Here is a 21,728-nt window from a genome sequence, read left to right as displayed (position 1 = left end):
CAGTTGCTAGACTGGTCCCAACTCTAAAACCTTGCCAGACACTTAACCCAGCCACTCTACTCCTTGTATCACAAAAATCTCAAATTCATGATTATTTGGAACAAAGAGATATGGTCTACTCGAGCAAAAAGAGCCCCTAACATGCTGAAAAAGTAGTTTGCACATGGGAGTATTTCTATACTTAATGGTGAATATTGAATATTGAATATTGATTATTGAATATTGAATATGCAATGGTCTCTCTCCAAGAATTCATTGAAACAAAAGGTCTATCCACCCAGAACTTCAGCTCAAAATTCTGAAATTGCAGCCCAAACTTAGGCACTGGAATTACGAAGAGGGAGGGTATTATCTGTATATGGATTCCAAATGACCTTCTGACAGGAGAATTACAGGAGAGTTTGAAATAAACAAAGGACAGGAGAGTTTGAAGTAAACATGTTGTGATGAAGAAAGGTGCCTAAGCTAGAAAATGTGTGAAATAGATAAGGATAAAAGGTAAACATGTTTTGAGGTATTTTAGCACAAAACAAGTGTGATTTTCTAAGATAAGCAAAGATGTAAACAAGATGTGATGTAATAGAGACGATCTGTTAAGATAGGATAAGAAATAGAAATTATGGAATAAACATGTTTTTGGTTTAAAGTATTGTAAACAACTATAGTATTTAAAGGCCAGGAAGGCTGAGCTCTTTGGCCAGTTCAGACTCACTATGTGTGGGTCAACATCGAGCGAACTGAGTCCCACCAGCCTCTGTTCCTGTGCCTCGTGTGATGTGATGTGATGGAGTGAATAAACCGGGCATTCGAAAAGGCATCTCGCGTGTGGCGGCTTCTTCTTTCAAGACACGGATCGTCGGCCGGGAGAGGTTACCTGGGGCAGGGGCAGCCGTGACTTCAGGACCACCCGGGAGCGGTCGGAGGACCTCGCCGCCGTCCTTTGCTCGTGTCAGCTGGCGTAGTCGGCAGGATTCGATCGGGAGAGTGCACAAGGAAAGAGAGGGGTAAGTGCCTTCCCCAAAACGCACCTTCACAATCCGACCTCCGTTTGTGGCCCGAAGTGACCGTGAGAGTCCGGCACCCGGGAACCCAGCGGAATGAGGAGGGGAACGCACCCGCTTAATCCTTTACGGTGACGGCGGACCCCCTGTGAATGGGCTGGTGTAAAGAAAGGATAGGAATTTGGGCTCGACTGAAGTGGGAGGAGCATTTGGGGAAACTCCTGAACCATATAGAAACGTATAGCTGGATCCAGTGGAATTGGTCTTTATATAAAATAAGAATATACTTCAGCATAGTAAAATGGGCATACGAGATACCATAGCAAAGCTGAAACAGTGTACTCTAAAAAGAAAAAATTCAGAACACAGTGATAGTGAGCTAGAAACTCAGTTGCCATGGCGACCATTAGAGAGGATAGTTCAGGCGAAAATGCCTGAGTTCCAAAAAGGAACCACCGTGGAAATAGCCCTAAGCAATCCACAGATAGTGAAACCAATAATAGAAAGGGCCAATAAACGTGAAATCCCGGGAATCTTATGTAAGATCATTAATGACGTAGACGAGGACAGACTTAAAGGAAAACGCCTGGTTCAGGAAGCGCTTAAGAAATGCAAAAATCCTTTCCTACAAGATATCATAGATAATGAGCCATGTTATAAGTCAGAGCCTGTATCAATTATTAAGACTTCCACGCCCAGCAGGGGACGCCCTGACGGGTTGGAACAAATAGTAGAGACTAGAGATATGACTAGACCAGAAATGTTACAATTGAGACAGGATTTCTCACAGAAAGGATCAACTGATGGAGAATTTTTATATAATGTGTGGTCAAAAGGAGGAGAAAGCCTCAGACTCTCGGGGCGAGAAATGCAATTAGTAAATATTCAGATAGACCACCCCGGAGTGATGGAGGCGATGCAAAGAATGATTGAAGAAGAGCCATTAGAAGTAAAAACATTATTTAATTGGATAGCTAGCGCATGGAGAGAAGGAATTCCCCAATTAGATCTAGGGGCTTTTGAAGGCAAGGTCCAGTGGAAAACCCCGACGGAAGGTATAAGGATGGTAAAAAAACTGGGAGTTTTCTGCAAAGTTTATGATGAGAATCAAGGACCGCCACTACGGTGTAGGTTAAACCCAATGCTCAGACGAATAATAGTAAAGGGGGCACCGGAACAGCATCGGGTACTCCTTTCCACGATGCTAGCAGGAGCCACAGACCTTTGGGATGTGGTGGAATTTTTAAAACAGCATAGAGAATTACAGATCGAAAATAAAATGTCTTTTGAAGCTACCCTGACGTACATGAGAAAAAACTCTTGGGGAGTCACGCCTGGCCAGCGTCGGCTCCCCTTCAGAAGGCCATTCCAGGAACAGCCGCGTCAGGGGAGGAGAGATTATCGCAATCTAAAGCCAGGTCAAAAATGGCAAGGACAGAAATTTACAAACTTAAAAATACGGGGTCCAGACAGCAACCCCCGGGAACAATCAGAAAACCAGATAGGAGGGGTAAATTACAACCGAAGATACACAGAAACCCGATACCAAGCCCCTCAAAGCGCACGAAGGTGGCCGGCGAAAAATCGCCTCGGCGACCCGCGTTTCAATACAGTGCGTTTTGGAATGCAGACTCGAGACCATTCATTCAGCTAACTTTTATTATAGATGGACAAACATGTTCAGACTCGTTTCTGGTGGATACTGGAAGCGAGGTAACTATTATAAGAAATGATTTTGTAAATAGAAAAATAGAAGGAGAGAATGTAAATGTTCAGGGAGTGTCCGGGCATATCCAAACCATGAAGAGATGTAGAGTACAACTGCTGGTTTATGATAAGGAAATGGAAGTGTCAGTCCTGGTGGGTGGAGTACCACACTCAGTGTTAGGGATAGACGAGATAAGAATGCTATTTGGAGAATGGTTGCCTATCAAGAGAATTAAGCATTGTTATGCAGGCAGCATTCCAGAGGTGATAATTGAGCCCGTAAAGCTGCCACGAATACCACCTTGTTTTACAAAACAATACTCCATAAAGGGAGGTCATGAGGAAATATCAGAGGCCATTAAGGACCTGTTGAATAAGGGAATAATAGAAAAAACTCAATCTTTTCATTACAATAGCCCAGTGTGGCCAATAAAAAAGCCAAACGGGAAGTGGAGACTCACAGTAGACTATAGAAATGTAAATAAGTTAACTCCTACCATGCCGGGTTCTTTGCCTGACATTGACAGTATCTATACGGAAATTAGAAACTTTTCGCCCACATGCTTCTGTGCTATAGATCTAAGTGACATGTTTTTCGCTGTACCTCTTCATAAGGATAGTAGAGAAATGACAACTTTTACGTGGAACTCAGTACAATACCAGTTCACAAGAGTGCCACAAGGATATAAAAATAGTCCAATCATAGCATATAACGCTTTACAACTTTCATTAGGAAGATTACAATTACCAAGAGACACTAAAATATGGACGTATGTTGACGATATTTTATTAGCTGGCAGAAATACAGAGACCCTAACTACTGCCAAAGATATGCTAATAAAGACCCTAGTGGAAGCAGGGTGGAGCATAAACCCAGAGAAGATTCAAGGACCGAGCGCCTCTGTAAAATATTTAGGCATTGTATGGAACTCTAATGGTCCGACAGTGCCACCTACCGTCATAAACAAGATAGAAAACCTAGCATCACCTAAAAACAAAGCCATGGCACAGCAAGCAATAGGAATTTTAGGATATTGGAGACTACACATTCCATATCTACAAGTATTATTGGCACCAATATATAAAATAGTAAGGAAAGCATCAGATTTTGTATGGACGGATGCACAAGAAACTGCATTTCGTCAGGCAATTGAATATATAAAAACATTTTCCCAATTATATGTGCCACAGCCAGGAGAAATAATTATTTTAGACATTGTATTCGCCAATGGTTTTGGTAACTGGGGCATTTATACCAAGAGTCACGGGCAGACAAAACCAGTTGGATTTTACTCCAAACGTTTCCCATATGCAGAAAATAAGTATTCTTTCTTTGAAAAAACTGTTTGGACAGCTTATTGTGCTTTTCAGTCTCTAGGGTTTAATATATCCAATAGACAGGTGATGATAAGATGCCCAATGCCTATATTAGATTGGGCTAAGATGCCAGATAATGCATTAACAGGGCTACCAATTGAAGGGAAAGTAATGCAATGGAAATGGTATATAAATAATCTAGCCCAAGATACCTCAATGATGGGAAGTTCAAAAATTACAAAATTAACTGAAAGTGTAAACGCCCAGCCTATGATGCCTGTTCCAGTCCCAATAGTGGAACCAAAAGTAACACCCATTGGAAAATGGGGAGCATCCGAGACACATGCTAATGCCTGGTTTACGGATGGCTCCAGTGCAGTGATAGGAAAGAAAACAAAATGGAAAGCAGTTGCATTTAGGCCCCGTGATGGTAAAATTCTATCTAAAGAAGGTTCAGATGATTCTGCTCAATTGGCTGAACTCTTAGCAGTCCGCCTCGCGGTGGAAGAATCCATAAAGGAGGGAGTAAAATATGTACATATATTTTCAGATTCATGGGCAGTGTGTAATGGTATTGCAATTTGGTCAGCAAAGTGGAAATTAACTGACTTTACAATAAATGGTAAAGATGTATGGGGAAAAGATACATGGAAATGGTTAGCAGAAGCTCCAATCCAAATCCTGATCACTCACGTGGACGCCCATACAGGACGCCAGGATAGTATTTCTAAGAATAATGATATCGCTGATAAATTAAGCAAAATTCCAATACGAGTAAATGCCATTAAATTGAGAAATCCAAACCAATGGGAGGTAGACAAAGCCTCTGATACAAAATTAACTTTAAAACGTAAACCTAATTGGCATGTGGTCAAACCACCAATGGAATCTGATATCACATTGGATGAAATTAAACAAATCCATGCAAATCTTGGACACATTGGAACACATGGTCTGTACCAATGGTTCAATTCTAGAAATATTAAGACAACCTGGAATAAATGTAAACAAGCTATCACTGGCTGTGAAAAATGTGCAGCCAGTGGGAGCAGGTTTAGACGTAATCCACCAAGCACAAGAACGGCCCCAGCAGGATTTAACCAATTGGTGCAGATTGATTATATTGGGCCATTGAGAAATGGAAAATATGTATGTAATATGGTGGATTGCAGCACAGGCCTTGGAATGGCTTACGGATGTACAAAAGCAAACCAAACGTCCACCATAAATTGTGTATGGACATGGTGTGCCCGATATGGATGTCCATGGAACATAGCCTCAGATCAGGGAACTCACTTTACTGGAGCACGTGTTCAAAAATTGGCAGATATATTACAAATTTCATGGGATTTCCATTTGGCTTATAACCCCACTGCAGCAGGTGCAGTGGAAAGATTCAATGGGTTACTAAAAACAAAATTACATATGTTAATGGACACGATGCCTTTTGAAAAGGCCCTGCTAATTGCAGTCTTTGAACTTAATTGCAGGCAGAGGTTACATAGGAGTTCCCCTTTTGAGGAAGTGTTCAACAAAGTTATCGAATATCAGGAGGAGGACGAGGAAAAACCATCGAATCGTGCATCAAAAGTATGGATTAAAGATAGAAACAGTACAAAGGTAACTAAGGGTGAAATCATTGCCGATGGGCAAGGAAATACATTTTGGATATCAACTAGTAAAGGAGACCTTAGGCTAACTAAAGATAAAGATGTATGCACGAGATAATGTATATCGACAGATCTGGAGCTTTGTGCTATTCATAATCATTGTTGTGTATGGTTGTGCCTTGTTATCTGGATACTTTCATTGTAATGAGTGGCAAAAACATAAGAACAATACATGTATAGGATCCATAGGAGAGGAAAAAGTGAAAAATGTTATGAGATGTGTTATACTTAATTATACAGTGTGTTTTTGGTAGACATCTTAACATAATAACTATGCTGCTTCAACGCTGGACATTGTTTTTTGCTATTATTTGTGTAACAACAGACAGCACTGCTAGCACTGATAGTGATGCTAGCAGCAGTAATGATGCTGATGTTGGCACTACTACCACCACTACCATCTCTACTACTACTAAACCTACTGATACAACTGCTGCATGGAAATGGATTGAGTCACAAAGTTTGTCAAAAAGTCAATGGTCATATAAGCGATGGGTAGAAGAATACCTACAGTTTCCACAGTCTATGAAAGAGGTAAGCAATGGCACTGTAATACCACAATACTGGAGATCAAGAAAGTTTCTGCAGAATCTAACAGCAATTCAATACTTATACTATCACAAATATGCATTTTGCACCCACTTTTACAGACATTATGCACCGACATCTTGTACATCATTTTACGAATGGAATACTACAGGCATCTATTCACCTTTATTCAGGACTGTGTCAGAAGGTGGATACACGAATGCATATGAAACTAACCCGTTGCGATGCCATCTGATGGATGCCATTCTGGACCAATGGGCACAGAAACCACATTTTGTGTATCATTTCCGGAAAATGAAAGAAAGTACGTGGATAACACAATACAATGCTACAGCAGCCTTGCTGAATAGACCTGCAGAAGAAATACATGTTATGGAACCAGATGATGACAGCGATCTCTTCACTTGCAAAAAAGCTACAGATATCAGCATACCTGCATTACCGTTCCAAGCGTGGGCAAGTAACCAACAAAATGATTATCACGCATTTGATTATGACTACGAAGAAGATGAAGCCTCTCATTCCTCTTTCGACTCCTACGAGATAGAAGACGACAGGAAAACTACCCACACTAATGACAGTGCAATTGATGATGACACAACAACAACTATCAAGACAACAACTATGGGAATAGACCTCCTACCCTACGATGAGTCCCAAGAAGTGCTTAACAAATGGTATAGTCGTCCAAGACATCTGCAAGGAGCAAGACCAGTCAAAAGATGGCCAGAAGCTCTAAAGAAACCATATGGAGCCTATTGTCCAAAAGAATTACAGGACTATTTGGACTTGATGAGTTCTGAAGATCATAAGATGACAATCTGGTTAGATGACTTGCAAAACAAAACTTTGGGATACACAGACTTTGTAACATGCGTTGCAGATTTTCCAAACCTTCCGATATTTGGTGCATTTGACATCCTGTCTACATATCGCTCAGACGTACATATCTCCAACACATCATTCATGCCAGTGGAAGACTGGTGGAAAGTGCTGACTTTAGGAACAGAAACATGGAGATCACCAGTGGTATTGACTGACCCAATTCCACAGCCATTTACGCATAATATGGCACGACGGACGTATACACCACCAAGTAAGCTTAAAAATATAGGTTATGTGTGTGTTCGCAGTATTTTTGGAGAAATGCAAAATAGGTCAACTGGTGTTGCATTCATAGGACGCGTATGTTTTCCTTATGACCTAGGACTGATAAAGTTTTGCAAATACAGGTATTGGTATAAGGTAGCAGGACAAGTAATGGACACAATGTCCTATCCGCAAATAGTACCATGCATGTTCCTGCATCCTTCCAGACTAGATCCTACGTGGCAGACACCACTTTTTCCCATGTTCCACCATGAAGGATGGATCTTATATCATAACATAACCAGACGATATGCATTCAAGAATACAGTAGAGGAATGGGACACAACAGAAATAAACGAAGGTGTATGCCATGAACGACATTCCGACGTCTGTAACAATCAGTTTGTAACCTTTAATCAATCATTCTGGACTAATAATAGAATCCTGAACAGAACACAAAATCCCATGTGGAACTGGACATGGTGTTACAATTTTTCAAAGGAGAACTGCATACCAGAAGAAGATCATACTGTTTTACTTAATGCAACACATATACATCTAATAAGAAATAAAACACATGAAGCGTTTGACTCACCATGGCAACCAGTTTTAGTAATCACACCAACAGACATACATAAAGGAATAAAATGGAACGTGTCATTCCTACAAGTAGACTATTCATTCAACGGATCAGCATTGGCAGAAAATGGAAAGCCATATTCAGACTTATCATATAAATTTTATGATCACTTTATGTCATCTTTAATACCTGTGTTTAACATATCTAACTCAACAATTAGAGACGCCCTACATAATATCAGTATACCTATGATGGCCAAGAAGAGAATCTACAACGACACAAAAGGAGTGCCTATAGCATTAGAAAGATCCAACTGCAGATGGTTCCCATCCAATATCGCCATAATACATGGAGTTCACAGATCCATTGAAGATAATGTGTCAGTATATGACATCCCAATGGATGCAGTCAATACTTCCCACATAACAACGTATTGGGAATCTACGGTGAGACACACATTGAAACCAAAGGCAACAGCATTAACATACAAATATCCAAAAATAGACGAAGTAACATTATTAACAAAGAAGAATGTAATGGATGATGATGTAGAATCAGAAGATGGATGTCCAAGTACACAATTATGGGACACTAAGATCCGGTATCACGTAGAAGCTGCAGACAACAAGACTTTGAGATGGTGGATGACGGCAGGCATGGACTTTTCCAAATGGAAAAACGTAATACATACAGGAAAACTGCCATACTATTGGTATATGCTACTACCAGCATTAGAAGATGACAATTCCTGGTGGATGTATGACATTGTGTCTCATGATGTCTTACGAAATACAACGGACATTTATGACAGTTATGCAGGAAATCATAAAATATATGCCTATAAGATGACAATGAAAGACTGCAGAGTGACACCCGAATCGCTCAAACCATGTTTAATATACAGAGGAGGATTCAACGAAACCAGGGGGTGGGTGACAGCCCACTACCCTAGAAGTGTCTTGTTCCCGCCAAAAGCAAAAATGACAACCACTGAAGCCCCAGCATATCTACCACTTCTAAGACAACCACTGAGATTCCTGGTGCACCCCGCGATCCAACCAGTGAGACTACGGCTCTCACTTGGACAAGCATTCAGGGATACCGAAGTATGCGGCTCAGAAAAATGGCAATATGTACTGCCAGATTTATTTTACAGCATAGCACGAAATGCCGCAGGACGACGTCCGTTACAGCTAGCAGCGGTAGGTGCTTTCATCGCTGGAGCTGCTCTTGGAGCATTGATCGCCGGTGCAATGACAGAAGAACTCAGAGTTGAAATTAGTGCATTAAAGAGCTTACAAGGTAAACAAGCATCAGTGATTGCAGGCATATCGAAAAATTTACACTCTGCATCAATACTAATTGATAGAATTAATATAGAACAAGCAATGCTAAAGAAACAAATTGATATCCTCAATACAGTGGTACAAACGACAAATGAAATGTTTGAATCAAGGTTGAAGCATCTAGAAGCAAACCAAGAATGTGCTCATATAGCAGCAATGTTAGAGGCATCATTAGAAGATTTACGAGTTTTGTTCCAAACAGGTATAGGTATGGAAACAGCAACTTCTTTCACAGTATTAGACCCAACACAAGACTCGCATTGTGATATGGGAGATTGTGTGATTCATCTATGGCAGATATCTACAACATCAGCGGTTATTGGATACCCAACAAAACCAGTACCACGTAAAGTCGGAGATACATGGTTATTACCATACGAAACTTTTTATTGGCTAACATGGAACGATACATCATTCTATGTCTCTGCAGATGCAACCTACAGTTTGGGTAAATCAACGATGATTGCTTTCAACTTAGTATCAGACGAACCCTTAACATCGGACGTAACAATCTCTATGCCACAAAGCACCTTGATGGACCTAGGTAACTACAGATTACTGACATGTCATCCCATGGACTATATGGTAAGAAGATGGCAAAACATCACTTATAATGAAACTCTACCATTGAAAGCAGGATGCCATATACATTATAACACTATGATGATTGAACACATGAACGCAACTCGTAAACAACATCCATTCCGACGAATTAACTCCACAGACCCAGATTACACCAATAGACTATTGTCAGACGTCATCTTTATCTCCAATCACACATTTGGTCTACACGTATTTGTACCACCTCCTCCAGAATCTCAACTATATGAGGAAGCAAAGAAAGCAGTGGAAACCCTAAACAAACAGTTTGCAGAACATGGTAAAATCATAGAAGCTGTTCATAACCAAACTACGAAGATGATACAGCAGTTTCAAGGTGAAACACATAAGGTTAAAGTATTGGTAGACTCAGGATATTTAATACCACGTGACTTTAAGTATACTTATGACTGTTCTGTGATGGGATTTTTCAGGAAGTTAGTTCATGCAGATTTTACGTGTATAATGAGATGGAATCCTTTTCATTGGTTTAAAGAAATTCTTTTCTACGTATGTTTATTTTTCCTTCTAGTAATATTAGTTAAGATTTGTTTGGCAGTGAATAAGAGAACTACTCGAAAGACAGTTGTAAAGCTTGATAAACAAATGTTTTACAGGAACCATGAACAAGCATAGGAAACGCAGAAGACAGTCTGCGCGTCGTACACAAAACGCAGAGCGGAATGAGGTTTTGCACTATGCAAGTTGTGAGCTATGCTTGAGTTTTCATGTACGTAACTTTTTCTGGTATGGTGCATTAAAATGTTATGATGAGGACACGCTATCTTTGTTGCTCCACTTGGTGAATACTTGGGCACCAAGCCATTGTGTTCTACATATAGAGATACAAGACAAGATACCTCGAGTTCCGTCAATCATCGAGTTTATACGCCATGTATGGACTCATCAATGGTACATGACGATACATCGAAGAGAAGTGTCCAAATACGAAAGATACCCGGAACATAATAAGTTTTTGATGGGAATATTCACGGAATGTATGAGAACGGCACATCGAGAACAGAATGTACGAGGATGGCCATGGGCATGGTATATTAATAGTATCATTATTTTCAGGCAGGATGATGACGCCATATCCTCGACAATGTCTTTGTGTCGACCAGGAGCAATCTGTAATAGAGCACCATTCAATCCACTAGATTTGCAAACGCTTTGCTGGAGACAAATTATTCTTCCTTACTTTGTACACATGTGGAACTATACGCTTAGACACGCGGACTTACCGAAACTATATCAAGAATATGTAGGAAAAAATTTTCTTGATACAGATTTATTTTGATATGTACTTTTGGTTGAAAAATCAGTAAAAATAATAGCCATGTCTGTTGAGAATAGTTATTGGTCCTGCAAAAAGGTGGCTATTGAATAATAATGTCCTAATCATAAGTGAGCTGATCTTGTGGTACCCAGTGACGGGCAACTTCCACGCTTGTACTGCAACCTAAAACAGGGGAAGGGGCCTCCCCAAAACGGGTAAGTAGTACAAGGGCAGTGGACGACCTAAGACAGGGGCTACTTGATTCCCTTTGCATGCAACCAATATAGAAAGACAGGAGACTTGAACACAAGTTTCCAGAAGGGTAATACTTATCCCTGGCCCCGAGGGCCCGATTTCGCCCAATTTATTGTGTTGCATGAACAAAGTGGCCAGCTCATTCGGACATGACAAAAATTTTTCTTTTAAAAATCCGCACCTAAAAAAGATATCTCACAATGTGCATGGACCCTTTCTATTCCCAACAATGACGGACATTTCAACAAATGTTTTAATCCTTTAATTTGTGCTATATCTACTTGTTGATAGGTGTTTTTACAACAACGTGTCTATGGATCGGATAGTAATAGAAAGAATCTTGGGTCGCCGAAAGAAAAACCAACTATGGAGACATGCTTGGAATTTGACCAAAACACCTCCGAGTACTCCGGTACCACTAGTTCCACTCTACGAAGAGACAGAAATAACGGGACCCCTGAGAGTATGCCACGGAGCAGTAATACTTTTGAAGAACATAACTGATGGACAATTGCGACATATGTTGGAAAACTATCCTAGCATTGTACCTTACCCTGTGTGCTGTGAAATTTGGAATTCTTTAGTTCAATATCTCCCGCTGTGTATTGTAGGATTTTGCACCTCTACAGGATGCAATCATTGTATGTTACAGTGATAATTCTTGGACACCTTTGCAGGATAGCGGTGTCATTGGCTGTTTAACATGCAGTGGTATACAGCCACCGCCTGATGGATAGTCATTGATACCTTCACCCCTTTTATTGGTCTCGGTATCAAGGGGGTGGAATGACAGGAGAATTACAGGAGAGTTTGAAATAAACAAAGGACAGGAGAGTTTGAAGTAAACATGTTGTGATGAAGAAAGGTGCCTAAGCTAGAAAATGTGTGAAATAGATAAGGATAAAAGGTAAACATGTTTTGAGGTATTTTAGCACAAAACAAGTGTGATTTTCTAAGATAAGCAAAGATGTAAACAAGATGTGATGTAATAGAGACGATCTGTTAAGATAGGATAAGAAATAGAAATTATGGAATAAACATGTTTTTGGTTTAAAGTATTGTAAACAACTATAGTATTTAAAGGCCAGGAAGGCTGAGCTCTTTGGCCAGTTCAGACTCACTATGTGTGGGTCAACATCGAGCGAACTGAGTCCCACCAGCCTCTGTTCCTGTGCCTCGTGTGATGTGATGTGATGGAGTGAATAAACCGGGCATTCGAAAAGGCATCTCGCGTGTGGCGGCTTCTTCTTTCAAGACACGGATCGTCGGCCGGGAGAGGTTACCTGGGGCAGGGGCAGCCGTGACTTCAGGACCACCCGGGAGCGGTCGGAGGACCTCGCCGCCGTCCTTTGCTCGTGTCACCTTCTCAGTGATTCAGACTCATGATGCAATCTGTAAAGAGACAGGTCTTCTTAGTACCAGCAACAACAACAACAAAATTAAATATGAAAAAGAGATTCTTTCACTGTTTCAGGCAGTAAATGACCCTAAAATAGTAGCCATAGTACACTGCAGAGGGCATCAAAATTAATAAGAGGAAACCACGCAGTTGACGATGGAGCTAAATGTGTGCTTTATCCAGAAAGACTCTCTAGATGCCTTTGATCCCCTCTATGTCTCTCTACAAATTTGGTCCCTCCTACCCAGAGGAACATATAGACAAAACAAAAATGGCAGGATTTCAAATGTCTCCTGTTTTGAGGTGGGGAAGTGGGGTAGATGACAGAAAAGCAAGGAAAGTTCTGGTTCAGGTAGCCTGGGCAATTATTAAACATGCCCAATGTTCAACCCCTTATGGAAAAGAAACTGTACAACTAACTTCTTGGGGTGATAAGAACCACAAATTTATTTAAAGATCATAGCTAAACTAACAGAATAGTATATATGAGACTATCTGTTGCAAGCCCATTAGAAAGAGCACTACAAGCACAAGTCCTACTGCCTGGAGAAGATCCGCAAGTGGACTTTATAGTCATGTCAACCACTTCAGAAGGATTGAAATATCTCTTAGATTTTGTGGATATTTTTACTAGATAGATAGAAGCCTTCTGTTGCAGAACAGAAAAGGAACAGAAGATATGGAAGGATTTTTAAAAGAAATTATTCCCATGTTTGGACTCTTTGCTCTGTCTAAAGTGACAATGGATCCACTTTTATTTTAAAGATAGTGTGTGAGAGACTTGGAATATGAGGGAGATTATATACAGCTTGGGGAACCCAGTCATCTGACAAAACTGAAAGGGTCACTTGTACAAGACTGCCTTGTCAAAACCGTGTCAAGAAGCTCGAGGGAATTGGTTAAAATTTTTACATGTTGCTCTGACACACATCAGAACCACCCTCAAAGGAAGCTCAGACTCAGCCTGTTTAAGTACTGCATGGAAACTCCTTTCTGTGGGGAAGTAGCTCCCACTACACCCTGATGAGGAAATTGAACTGCCAATAAAACACACAATCAAACTAGGGCAGGTGATTGCATACCTACTGTAATAGGTATGCAAACCTAAAACTTTCTTCTCCTGCAGAGATAAGACTTCATCCCAAAGAACCAGGGGATTGAATATATTTAAAACCTGGAAGCCAGTGTCCCCTTAGAACCAACTTAATCCCATTTGGACAGGACCTTTTGTAATTTTACTAACTACTCACTGTTTTCTTAAATTACAAGATGTAATTCTCTAGATTCATTGCATCAGAATAAAGAGGGTGCAGGGACCAAAAGATTCAAGTGAGCTTACAAATGCCTACTTCTGTGATCTAGGACCATGACTCACATTAAAGCTAAGGAAAGTCAAATAGATGAGAAAAGCCAAGCAATGAAAGACTTTTTTGGCCCTATTCTCCTAGTTGTTCTATTTGTATAGTGTTAATCTTCGATCAACTTATGCTCTTTTGTGTTTTACCAGAAGCTTGGAGTCATAGTCAATGCAGTTGAAATATAGCTAATGAGACTTGCATACTGTCATAACTAGGATAAGACAATAAGTACCCTCTTTGTCTTACTCTTTTAGTCCTCCTGCTTAACTGTGTTGGCAGATAACCTTTAAGATATAATAGGCTTTTATATTTTTTGTCACTCCCTTGGTAAATCAGTATGATTTCCATTTACCTTACTATTTTCCCCACCCTAGTATTTGCATGGATAATAACTCTAATCAGAATCTCTCAAAGGCTGCCAACACAGCAGACTATTGGATATGTCACCTAAAATCCCTCTTGACCCACAACCCTACTGACCCCAAGGTCTTACCAGTAACTAACTTTTCTGAGGTTCCTAATTTTACAGTGAGATATGGTAAAAGTCTCTCTGAAGTAACATATCAAGTAAGGATAATGATCAGGACCCAAGGCCCCACCCCTTGTTGTTCCATGGAGGACCTTAAGCTACATACTTTAGGAGTATAAGTTGTCCTGAGCCCATTAAAGTTACTATAATCAACAAACTATTTGGACTGTCACTTCCTGATGTAAGTTCAGCTTGGATTCTGTGTAAAGGAAAGCCAACATTACAAGGCTTCTCTCTCCTGTACCACTGAGATCAAGTCTGTCAAGGAAATCACCACACCTTTCCCCTTTGCTTGGCCTATCCAAAACTCAATATTTGGGATACAGAATTGCTATTTCTTCAACTACAAATCTTTAAAGGTATTTTCAATAACTTCAGATCCTTAGAACACCAACCAAAGGTTACAGACCCACTAGTTACAGACCCCTTGTTTGATCCAATCCAGAAAGTTTTACCCCCAGACTCAGAGCTCAATTTAAATAATTTACCAGAGGTCATGTGTGTTTCATCAGGATATCTGTTTGTCTGTGAGGGGTTTAAGGGGCTCCATGGGAAGATACACATCTAGAAAGATGGGTAATTGGGGGAACTTTGTTGGGGTACCTGGCTATGCTTATTTCTATCTACTGGTCCCCAAAAACTTAAGCATTGGGCCATATCACTAAAATTATCCTGAAGAATTAAGAGAGAGCCTTTTGTCTAGTTGACTGAATACCACGAAAATGGATTTATATATACATTTGCTAGAACACTTTTGCCCTGGTAGGGGGTGGAAGCTTATGAACACTTGATTAGAAATTTATCTATCATCCTAGAAAACATAGCTAACAAAACCATCTGGGTCATTTCTACTTTGCAAGAAGGAATGGAAACTTTAGCTAAAGTGGTGCTCAATAATCTAATTGCTTTAGACTACATCCTAGCTGAGCAAGGAGGGGTTTGTGTTATTGCAAACACTACTTGTTTTTACATTAACACTATTGCTGAAGTTGAAACTCTCCTTGAAAAGATTGAAAAACATGTCCCACTTCAACAAATATCCCTAGAAGCACCAAGAATAAATGATCAGTCTCAAGATTGCTTTCTTGGATTCCCCAAAGCATTAAATCTGTAACTTATGGGCTACTTAAGTTAAAAACTTCAATTTTATTGATCCTAGTCATAGTTTATGTCATAATGAGATGTACTTCAAATGTAGTACACTAATTCCAAAGGAACTCAAGGTTATGGTTACAGACTGACTCTGGTGATCCTAAGGCCTATCTTGCTTGTCAGTCCTCCAACTAAGAAGGATATGGCACTTCTTCAGCAGTTAAGTACTTTAAGAAGGATGATTTCCATCACTACAGTCCTCACAAATAAGTAGTGAAATATCTGGGGGTGTGATTTATTAGTTGCTCAGTGAGGCAGGCACCTTTAGAGGGAAACTCCTACATTAATGCACCTTCAAAATTGTGCTTTCTTTTTGTTTCAACTAAAATTCTTTGGAGAAGTTTACAAAGATTCAGTCAAGCTCACTGAGCCATTCTGACAATTTCTTTTAGGCCTGCTAGAATAAAATTGGCTCATTATAATATCAAATTGAGCATGCCCAGAAGATTCATGTCTTCCATCTTTACTTTGTGAACATGTGCTCTATGACCTTGAACTGAGCACATCCGGAAATGGGTCCACCATTTTTTCTGTTTTGAATAATGATCTTAAACTGAGCATGCTCAGAAACATGACCACCTGTACATGTGCTTTCCTATGTGAATATGTGTAGGCTCCTTGAATAAAATTCCCAGTCTTCTTTTTTTCAGGGAGAGTATTGCTCTGCAAGTAACTCTAGTGCTGTCCTTACCCTTACTTGCTATGAGTGATAAATCTTTCTCCATTGTTTTATCCTCTAGTTATGCTCATTGGCTTTGAGCTCACCAAGAGCAGAACTCACTGCATTCAGTTACACATTTCCATCATATTTTAATTTTCTTCAAGGGGTTTCCAGAAGTGAATCCTGTATGACAATTTGGAAAACCTCGTTTCTAGTATTGACTAAAGGAAACCACTTAACATTTGTCTCATTTCCAAATAAGGAATAAAAACCCTCAGGTTAACTACCTCATGGAAACAAGGGTAAGAGTCTCTAATATTTTTGAAAATGTATACAAGTATATATGAAATTATATAAATAAGAATATACACATGGGTAGTGAAATTCAAATAATTTCAAAACTAATTCATTGATTCATAATATGGAGTTAATTTTATGGTCAAAAACATTTGCCAGAATTTACCTGCAAATGGACAAATTAGTCTTTTCAAATTATGAGTTCCTTTTCGTGCTACTCAAAACAGTTAAGAGTATTGCCCTAAAAAGATAAATGCTATAATAGGTCTTTGAAGTAGCAACTGGTTTTGCTACCTTTCTCCCCCAATCTGCCTCCATTGGAGTCATCAAAGCAATATTCTTGAAGTGTGAATGTCTTGCAAGTAGCTTCTAATGCACTCACCCTTCACTCTGTTCCTCACTAATCAGAGGTAACCTCCTTTACATTCCTAATTATGCCTCCTTCAAAGAGCATGAAGTCCAATATTGGCTGTAAATGGTTTACATGCATTTCTGCTTTTGACTGGGGCTGCTCCTACCAACTTGCATCCTGACATCAGAGCAATCCCAAGGATAATATGTCCCAAGGGCATCTGGCCAGTAGAGGTTTTTCAGGGTCACTTCCCTTTCTCTCCTTCCAGCCACCTGGAGGCTCTTCCCTAAATAGTTGATTATCTTAGTCTCTGCCCAGAAGAAGAATTATCCAATTTATTTTTATGGATTTAATTTGAAATTAAATCCATAAAAATAAGAAGAAAGCAAACTTTGAAAAATAGTGTTAAAAATGAAGATCTCTAGGCCCCACATTCCACATATTTTAATTCAGTGGCATGGGGTTAAGGCTGGGAATGTGTTTGAAATGAACAGCCTAACCAGTTTAGCCACAGGTGATCTGCATTTTGAGAAACACTCTCTTACAGAATAATGTTCATCCCGGACCCAGCTAACTCCCCAGGTTCCTTCCCCATGTCACCCCCCCAGCTCTTGTCCTTAGTGTGCACTCACATGCTAGCCTATGCTCTTCTGTCCTCTCAGCCTTGAAGTCCTCCATCTCTCCGCCACACAAACGGTGTGTTTTCAAGGTCTTCAGATACCTTCTCTGAAGATTTCCCAGAGATACCATTTAGAATTCTCTCTTTGACATTTCTGAAGCACCCAGATTCTACATCACTTATCCCTTTTTTGAATATTTCTGTCATTACATTTATTGTTAACATATCAGCATTCACTACTAAACCATGAACTATTTAAAAGTATAAATTACATCTGATTTATCTTTTTCTAGCAGAGGGCTGTGTCTTATAGCAACTACTATAAATGTGTATAAAAGTAAACTTACTTTTATTTAATCTGTTAGATGCATTTAAGGTTAATTAAACTTCTCTTCTGTCTTCCTTCAGAACACTGAGGGAGAAACCATCTCTGATCAGGATGTAATATGCAACTCAATTAACCAGAAATCAATGTGGCTATGACAGAATTTTGAAAGTTACTCACCTTGTTTTGTCAACTTTGGGCTCCAGAATATTGCTCATCACAGACAAGTTACAAGTATCAAACTATAAAAATAATTTGAATTATTTTTAATGAGGGACCTTATAAAGATACTAAAATACTTTCTTAAAAGAATTAATAACACTATATATTATAAAGAATGTGAGGGAACTGGTCATCCTTGTATATGTTAGGACAGTGAATCAGAACAAGTTTTGGAGTACAATTTGATAGTGTCTATTAAAATATAAAGTATAAGGATTAAATTCCACCATTTTGTAATCTTTACTGGAGGCATTCACATACAAATATATAGTAAAATGCACAAAAATATTCATTAATTATTGAATGTAATAATTGCAAAATTTATAGCAATAAAGGAACAGGTAAGCAAATATTAATACATTCACTCTATAGGATAATAGGCAGCAGTGAATTATAAGATACACCTACATGTGCTGATATAAAATGATCTTTAATATGTGTTGCTGAGTTTAAATCAAAAGTTGGAGAACCTATATTGCAGGTTACTATGTACTTATTTTTTGAAAACAGAAAGTATATGTCTACATTTAACTGTAGCTGAAAATGTAAACATTTGTATAAAACAATGTTGAAGAATATGACACAAACCAGGGATATAGGCTACCCCTCTTGAGGAAGTGACTGGAATTGGCACAGTGGATGTGAGAGAAGGAGGGGTAGCACTTTGTTCCTATTGTCCGACTATATTTTAAATGAACTTGTACTCACATTACTTTCATTATGGAAATCTTGAATATAAATGTTATGCTATAAAATGACAAATACGTTCTGTTAACATACTTTGCATAGCAGACTACAGTATTCATATGGCTAGCTTACTACACAAAACACTATGTAGTTAGCTAGATTGTAAAAATGTAAAAGGAACTGCTTACTCTAGGTCATTGTAAATTAAAGGGACACATAAACACAACTACAAATTTTCTATCTCCATCATCTAATATCAATTTCCTGAGAAATAGATGGCATGATTTAGTTACCTTGAAGTTGCAATTTCCAAAGGATATGCAGAGTTTCTGATGCTGTCAACTCTTTTCACGAAAGACTGATGAGATACTTAATGAGCCTATTGAAAACAGATATTTCTGTTTCGTTATCTTCCTCTCCACTAATTCTCGATCAATGATCTCATGCCTACTTGCTACCTACACTTGCCCTGTGTTTGTCTTCTATCCCAAACTAATGACAAATTCCAAAAGTCCTTATTCTCTGCACACCCTCCTCTCTGCTTATTTACCAGGAATAGCTGCACAGGACTGCAACAATGTCTCTCACTAGCAGGAACCAAAGCTGCTTCTCCTGAATGCTGAGTTCTCTGCACATGGCAGGGAAGAGGGGAATATTTTACATTCCCCACAACTGAAGAGGTCTCCGTAATAATTGGGAGTTTAGGCAAAAATGTATTTTGCTTGCCCTTTGCTTCTTCTTTTGAAAGAAATATGGAGGCCAAGATATCCTGTGTGTGCTTGCACAGGCTCAAGCACACGCGTGCATGTGAGGCCTAAGGCTTATGCAATTTTGAAAAGCTCTCATTAGGAAATCAAGTAAAAAGTTATAAGTAAAAATTACTAGTACCCCTCTCAGGTCCTTGGAAAGACATGCAAGTATAGGGCCCTGAGACTTAAGTGTCATTACTTTCTCGGTAAGTCCTCTCTGATCAATGTGTAATAACAGTACATGTGCATCTAGGCCAAGAACACAGGGTGGCTGTGTCATTCCACATCTGCTGTCGAGTGAATCATGCAAGCACTCAGGGTGTTTAGAGGTTAAGTAGCTGTAATGATGGTGAAAAGAATGATGCTAAATCATATTATATGAGCATACATTCTGCCCTAGATTATTTGAAAAACATCTATGGTATAGGTCATGAGTAATATCAACCAAATCCTGTCGTGACACTCAAAGTGCAATGATTGAATATTTATCTCCCACTTCAATTTCTATGTTGAAATAAAGAAGCAAAGATGTTGGGGAAGAGGCTGATTAGATCATGAAAGTAAAATTCTTATGAACAGGACTATTATCCTTATTAAAGAGGCCTCAGAGAGCTCATTCAGTCCCCACATGTGAGGAGACAGTTGTCCACGAGGGAGTGGGGTCTCACCAGATAACCAATCTACCAAGTCCTTGATCTTAGACCTCAGCCTCCAGAATTTTGAGAAATTAATTTCTATTGTTTATAAGCCACTCACTTTGTGGTATTTTGTTATAGTAGCCTGAATAAACTAAGACCAAAAACTAAATATATAAATAAAATAAAAAGCCCAGTGCCTTTCAAGGACCCAGGAATCTCATATGTATTGGTAGCTTCCATTTCATGACAAAACAATTTCAAACCAAAGAACAATGTTATTCATAGAGATTTTTAACATGAATTTTATGCACATTTTAGTTGACAGACTTTTAAGTCATTAATTTACTTGTAGAAATGGAACTGTTCTCTTTACATTAATAATGTGAATAATAAAGTTAATGTCTTTTCTATAGCTTCGGAGAGCATACACTGAAGTCCCTGAAAGGGCACCGGCAACAGAAAGAGTACACTGAACTTGGATTAAGGAAGGCCACTTATATTTGAGAGCATTGTCCTATAATAGCATTGTCCTATCTCCAGCCTTAGCTTATCATAAAATATTGGAAGGAGGGGGAGTTCACCACTCACTAAAAACCCCGGAAGGAAGCTGTGTGAATCTAAGAAAAATCTTAAAACTTAATAGCAGATCTCCTTTTTAATATTACATGGGGAATTTTAGGCAAAATTTAAACGTCTTCTTTATATAAATATTCTGATGAAGAAAATAGAACAGAAAAGAATTTTTTAAATTTATAATAATTGTATTCTAGTTTATCTTGTCAGCTAAAGATGCATTTCCTGCATCTTCTGTCTGTATTTGTCAAATAATTTCTCGACCTCCTCTCTAACGATTATAATCACCATCACTACCACCACTTTGCATTTTGTTTAGAGACAGGGTCTCACTGAGTTGCTTAGCGCCTAGCTTTTGCTGAGACTGGCTTTGAATTCTTAATCCTCCCACCTCAACCTCCCAAGCTGCTGGGATTACAGGGTTGTGACACCAAGTTCAGCATGACACCTACTCTTAATATGAGCTCCCACTCTGTTGGTCACTGCCAAACACTGCACAGATCAACAGGACCTTCACTATAGACAAAGGAGCTGCCACAATCCTAGGAGATCCCTTTGATAACTATGCCCACATGGAACCAAGGCTGCCTTACCTTTCCCTACCCTATTCATCCGGGGGCTTTCAGATACAAGGGCCAGAAAACCTAAAAATGGGATTAAAAAAATCGTTTGACTAAAAGTCTAGGCAGGACTGTCATCAGCCGACACTGATACAATACTCAATCCATGCAAAAGGAAAATTTTTTTCTCTGCCTTCCATGGTTTCCTTGATGT

At 39.3% G+C, this 21,728-nt stretch overlaps 1 protein-coding gene across 3 annotated transcripts; it reads left to right on the top strand.

The window, feature by feature from the left end:
* Window positions 1-381: 381 nt before the first annotated feature.
* LOC144377785 (uncharacterized) lies at window positions 382-12,619 on the top strand. 3 transcript variants are annotated; one of them, XR_013438874.1, is made up of 3 exons: window positions 382-1,004; window positions 5,516-5,645; window positions 11,685-12,619. XR_013438874.1 is itself a non-coding variant. In XM_078049924.1 (3 exons), the coding sequence occupies exon 2, from the start codon at window positions 5,969-5,971 to the stop codon at window positions 10,493-10,495; it is 4,527 nt and encodes a 1,508-aa protein (XP_077906050.1). In that variant the 5' UTR covers window positions 382-1,004; window positions 5,516-5,968; the 3' UTR covers window positions 10,496-10,589; window positions 11,685-12,619. The 3 variants fall into 3 exon arrangements, 1 of the variants encoding a protein (XP_077906050.1); XM_078049924.1 differs by having other exon boundaries at window positions 5,516-10,589; XR_013438875.1 differs by lacking the exon at window positions 5,516-5,645.
* Window positions 12,620-21,728: the final 9,109 nt, after the last annotated feature.

The sequence above is a fragment of the Ictidomys tridecemlineatus genome, chromosome 5 (assembly GCF_052094955.1).
Source record: "Ictidomys tridecemlineatus isolate mIctTri1 chromosome 5, mIctTri1.hap1, whole genome shotgun sequence".
Taxonomy (NCBI): domain Eukaryota; kingdom Metazoa; phylum Chordata; class Mammalia; order Rodentia; family Sciuridae; genus Ictidomys; species Ictidomys tridecemlineatus.
This window is presented reverse-complemented; position numbering and strand designations above follow the sequence as displayed.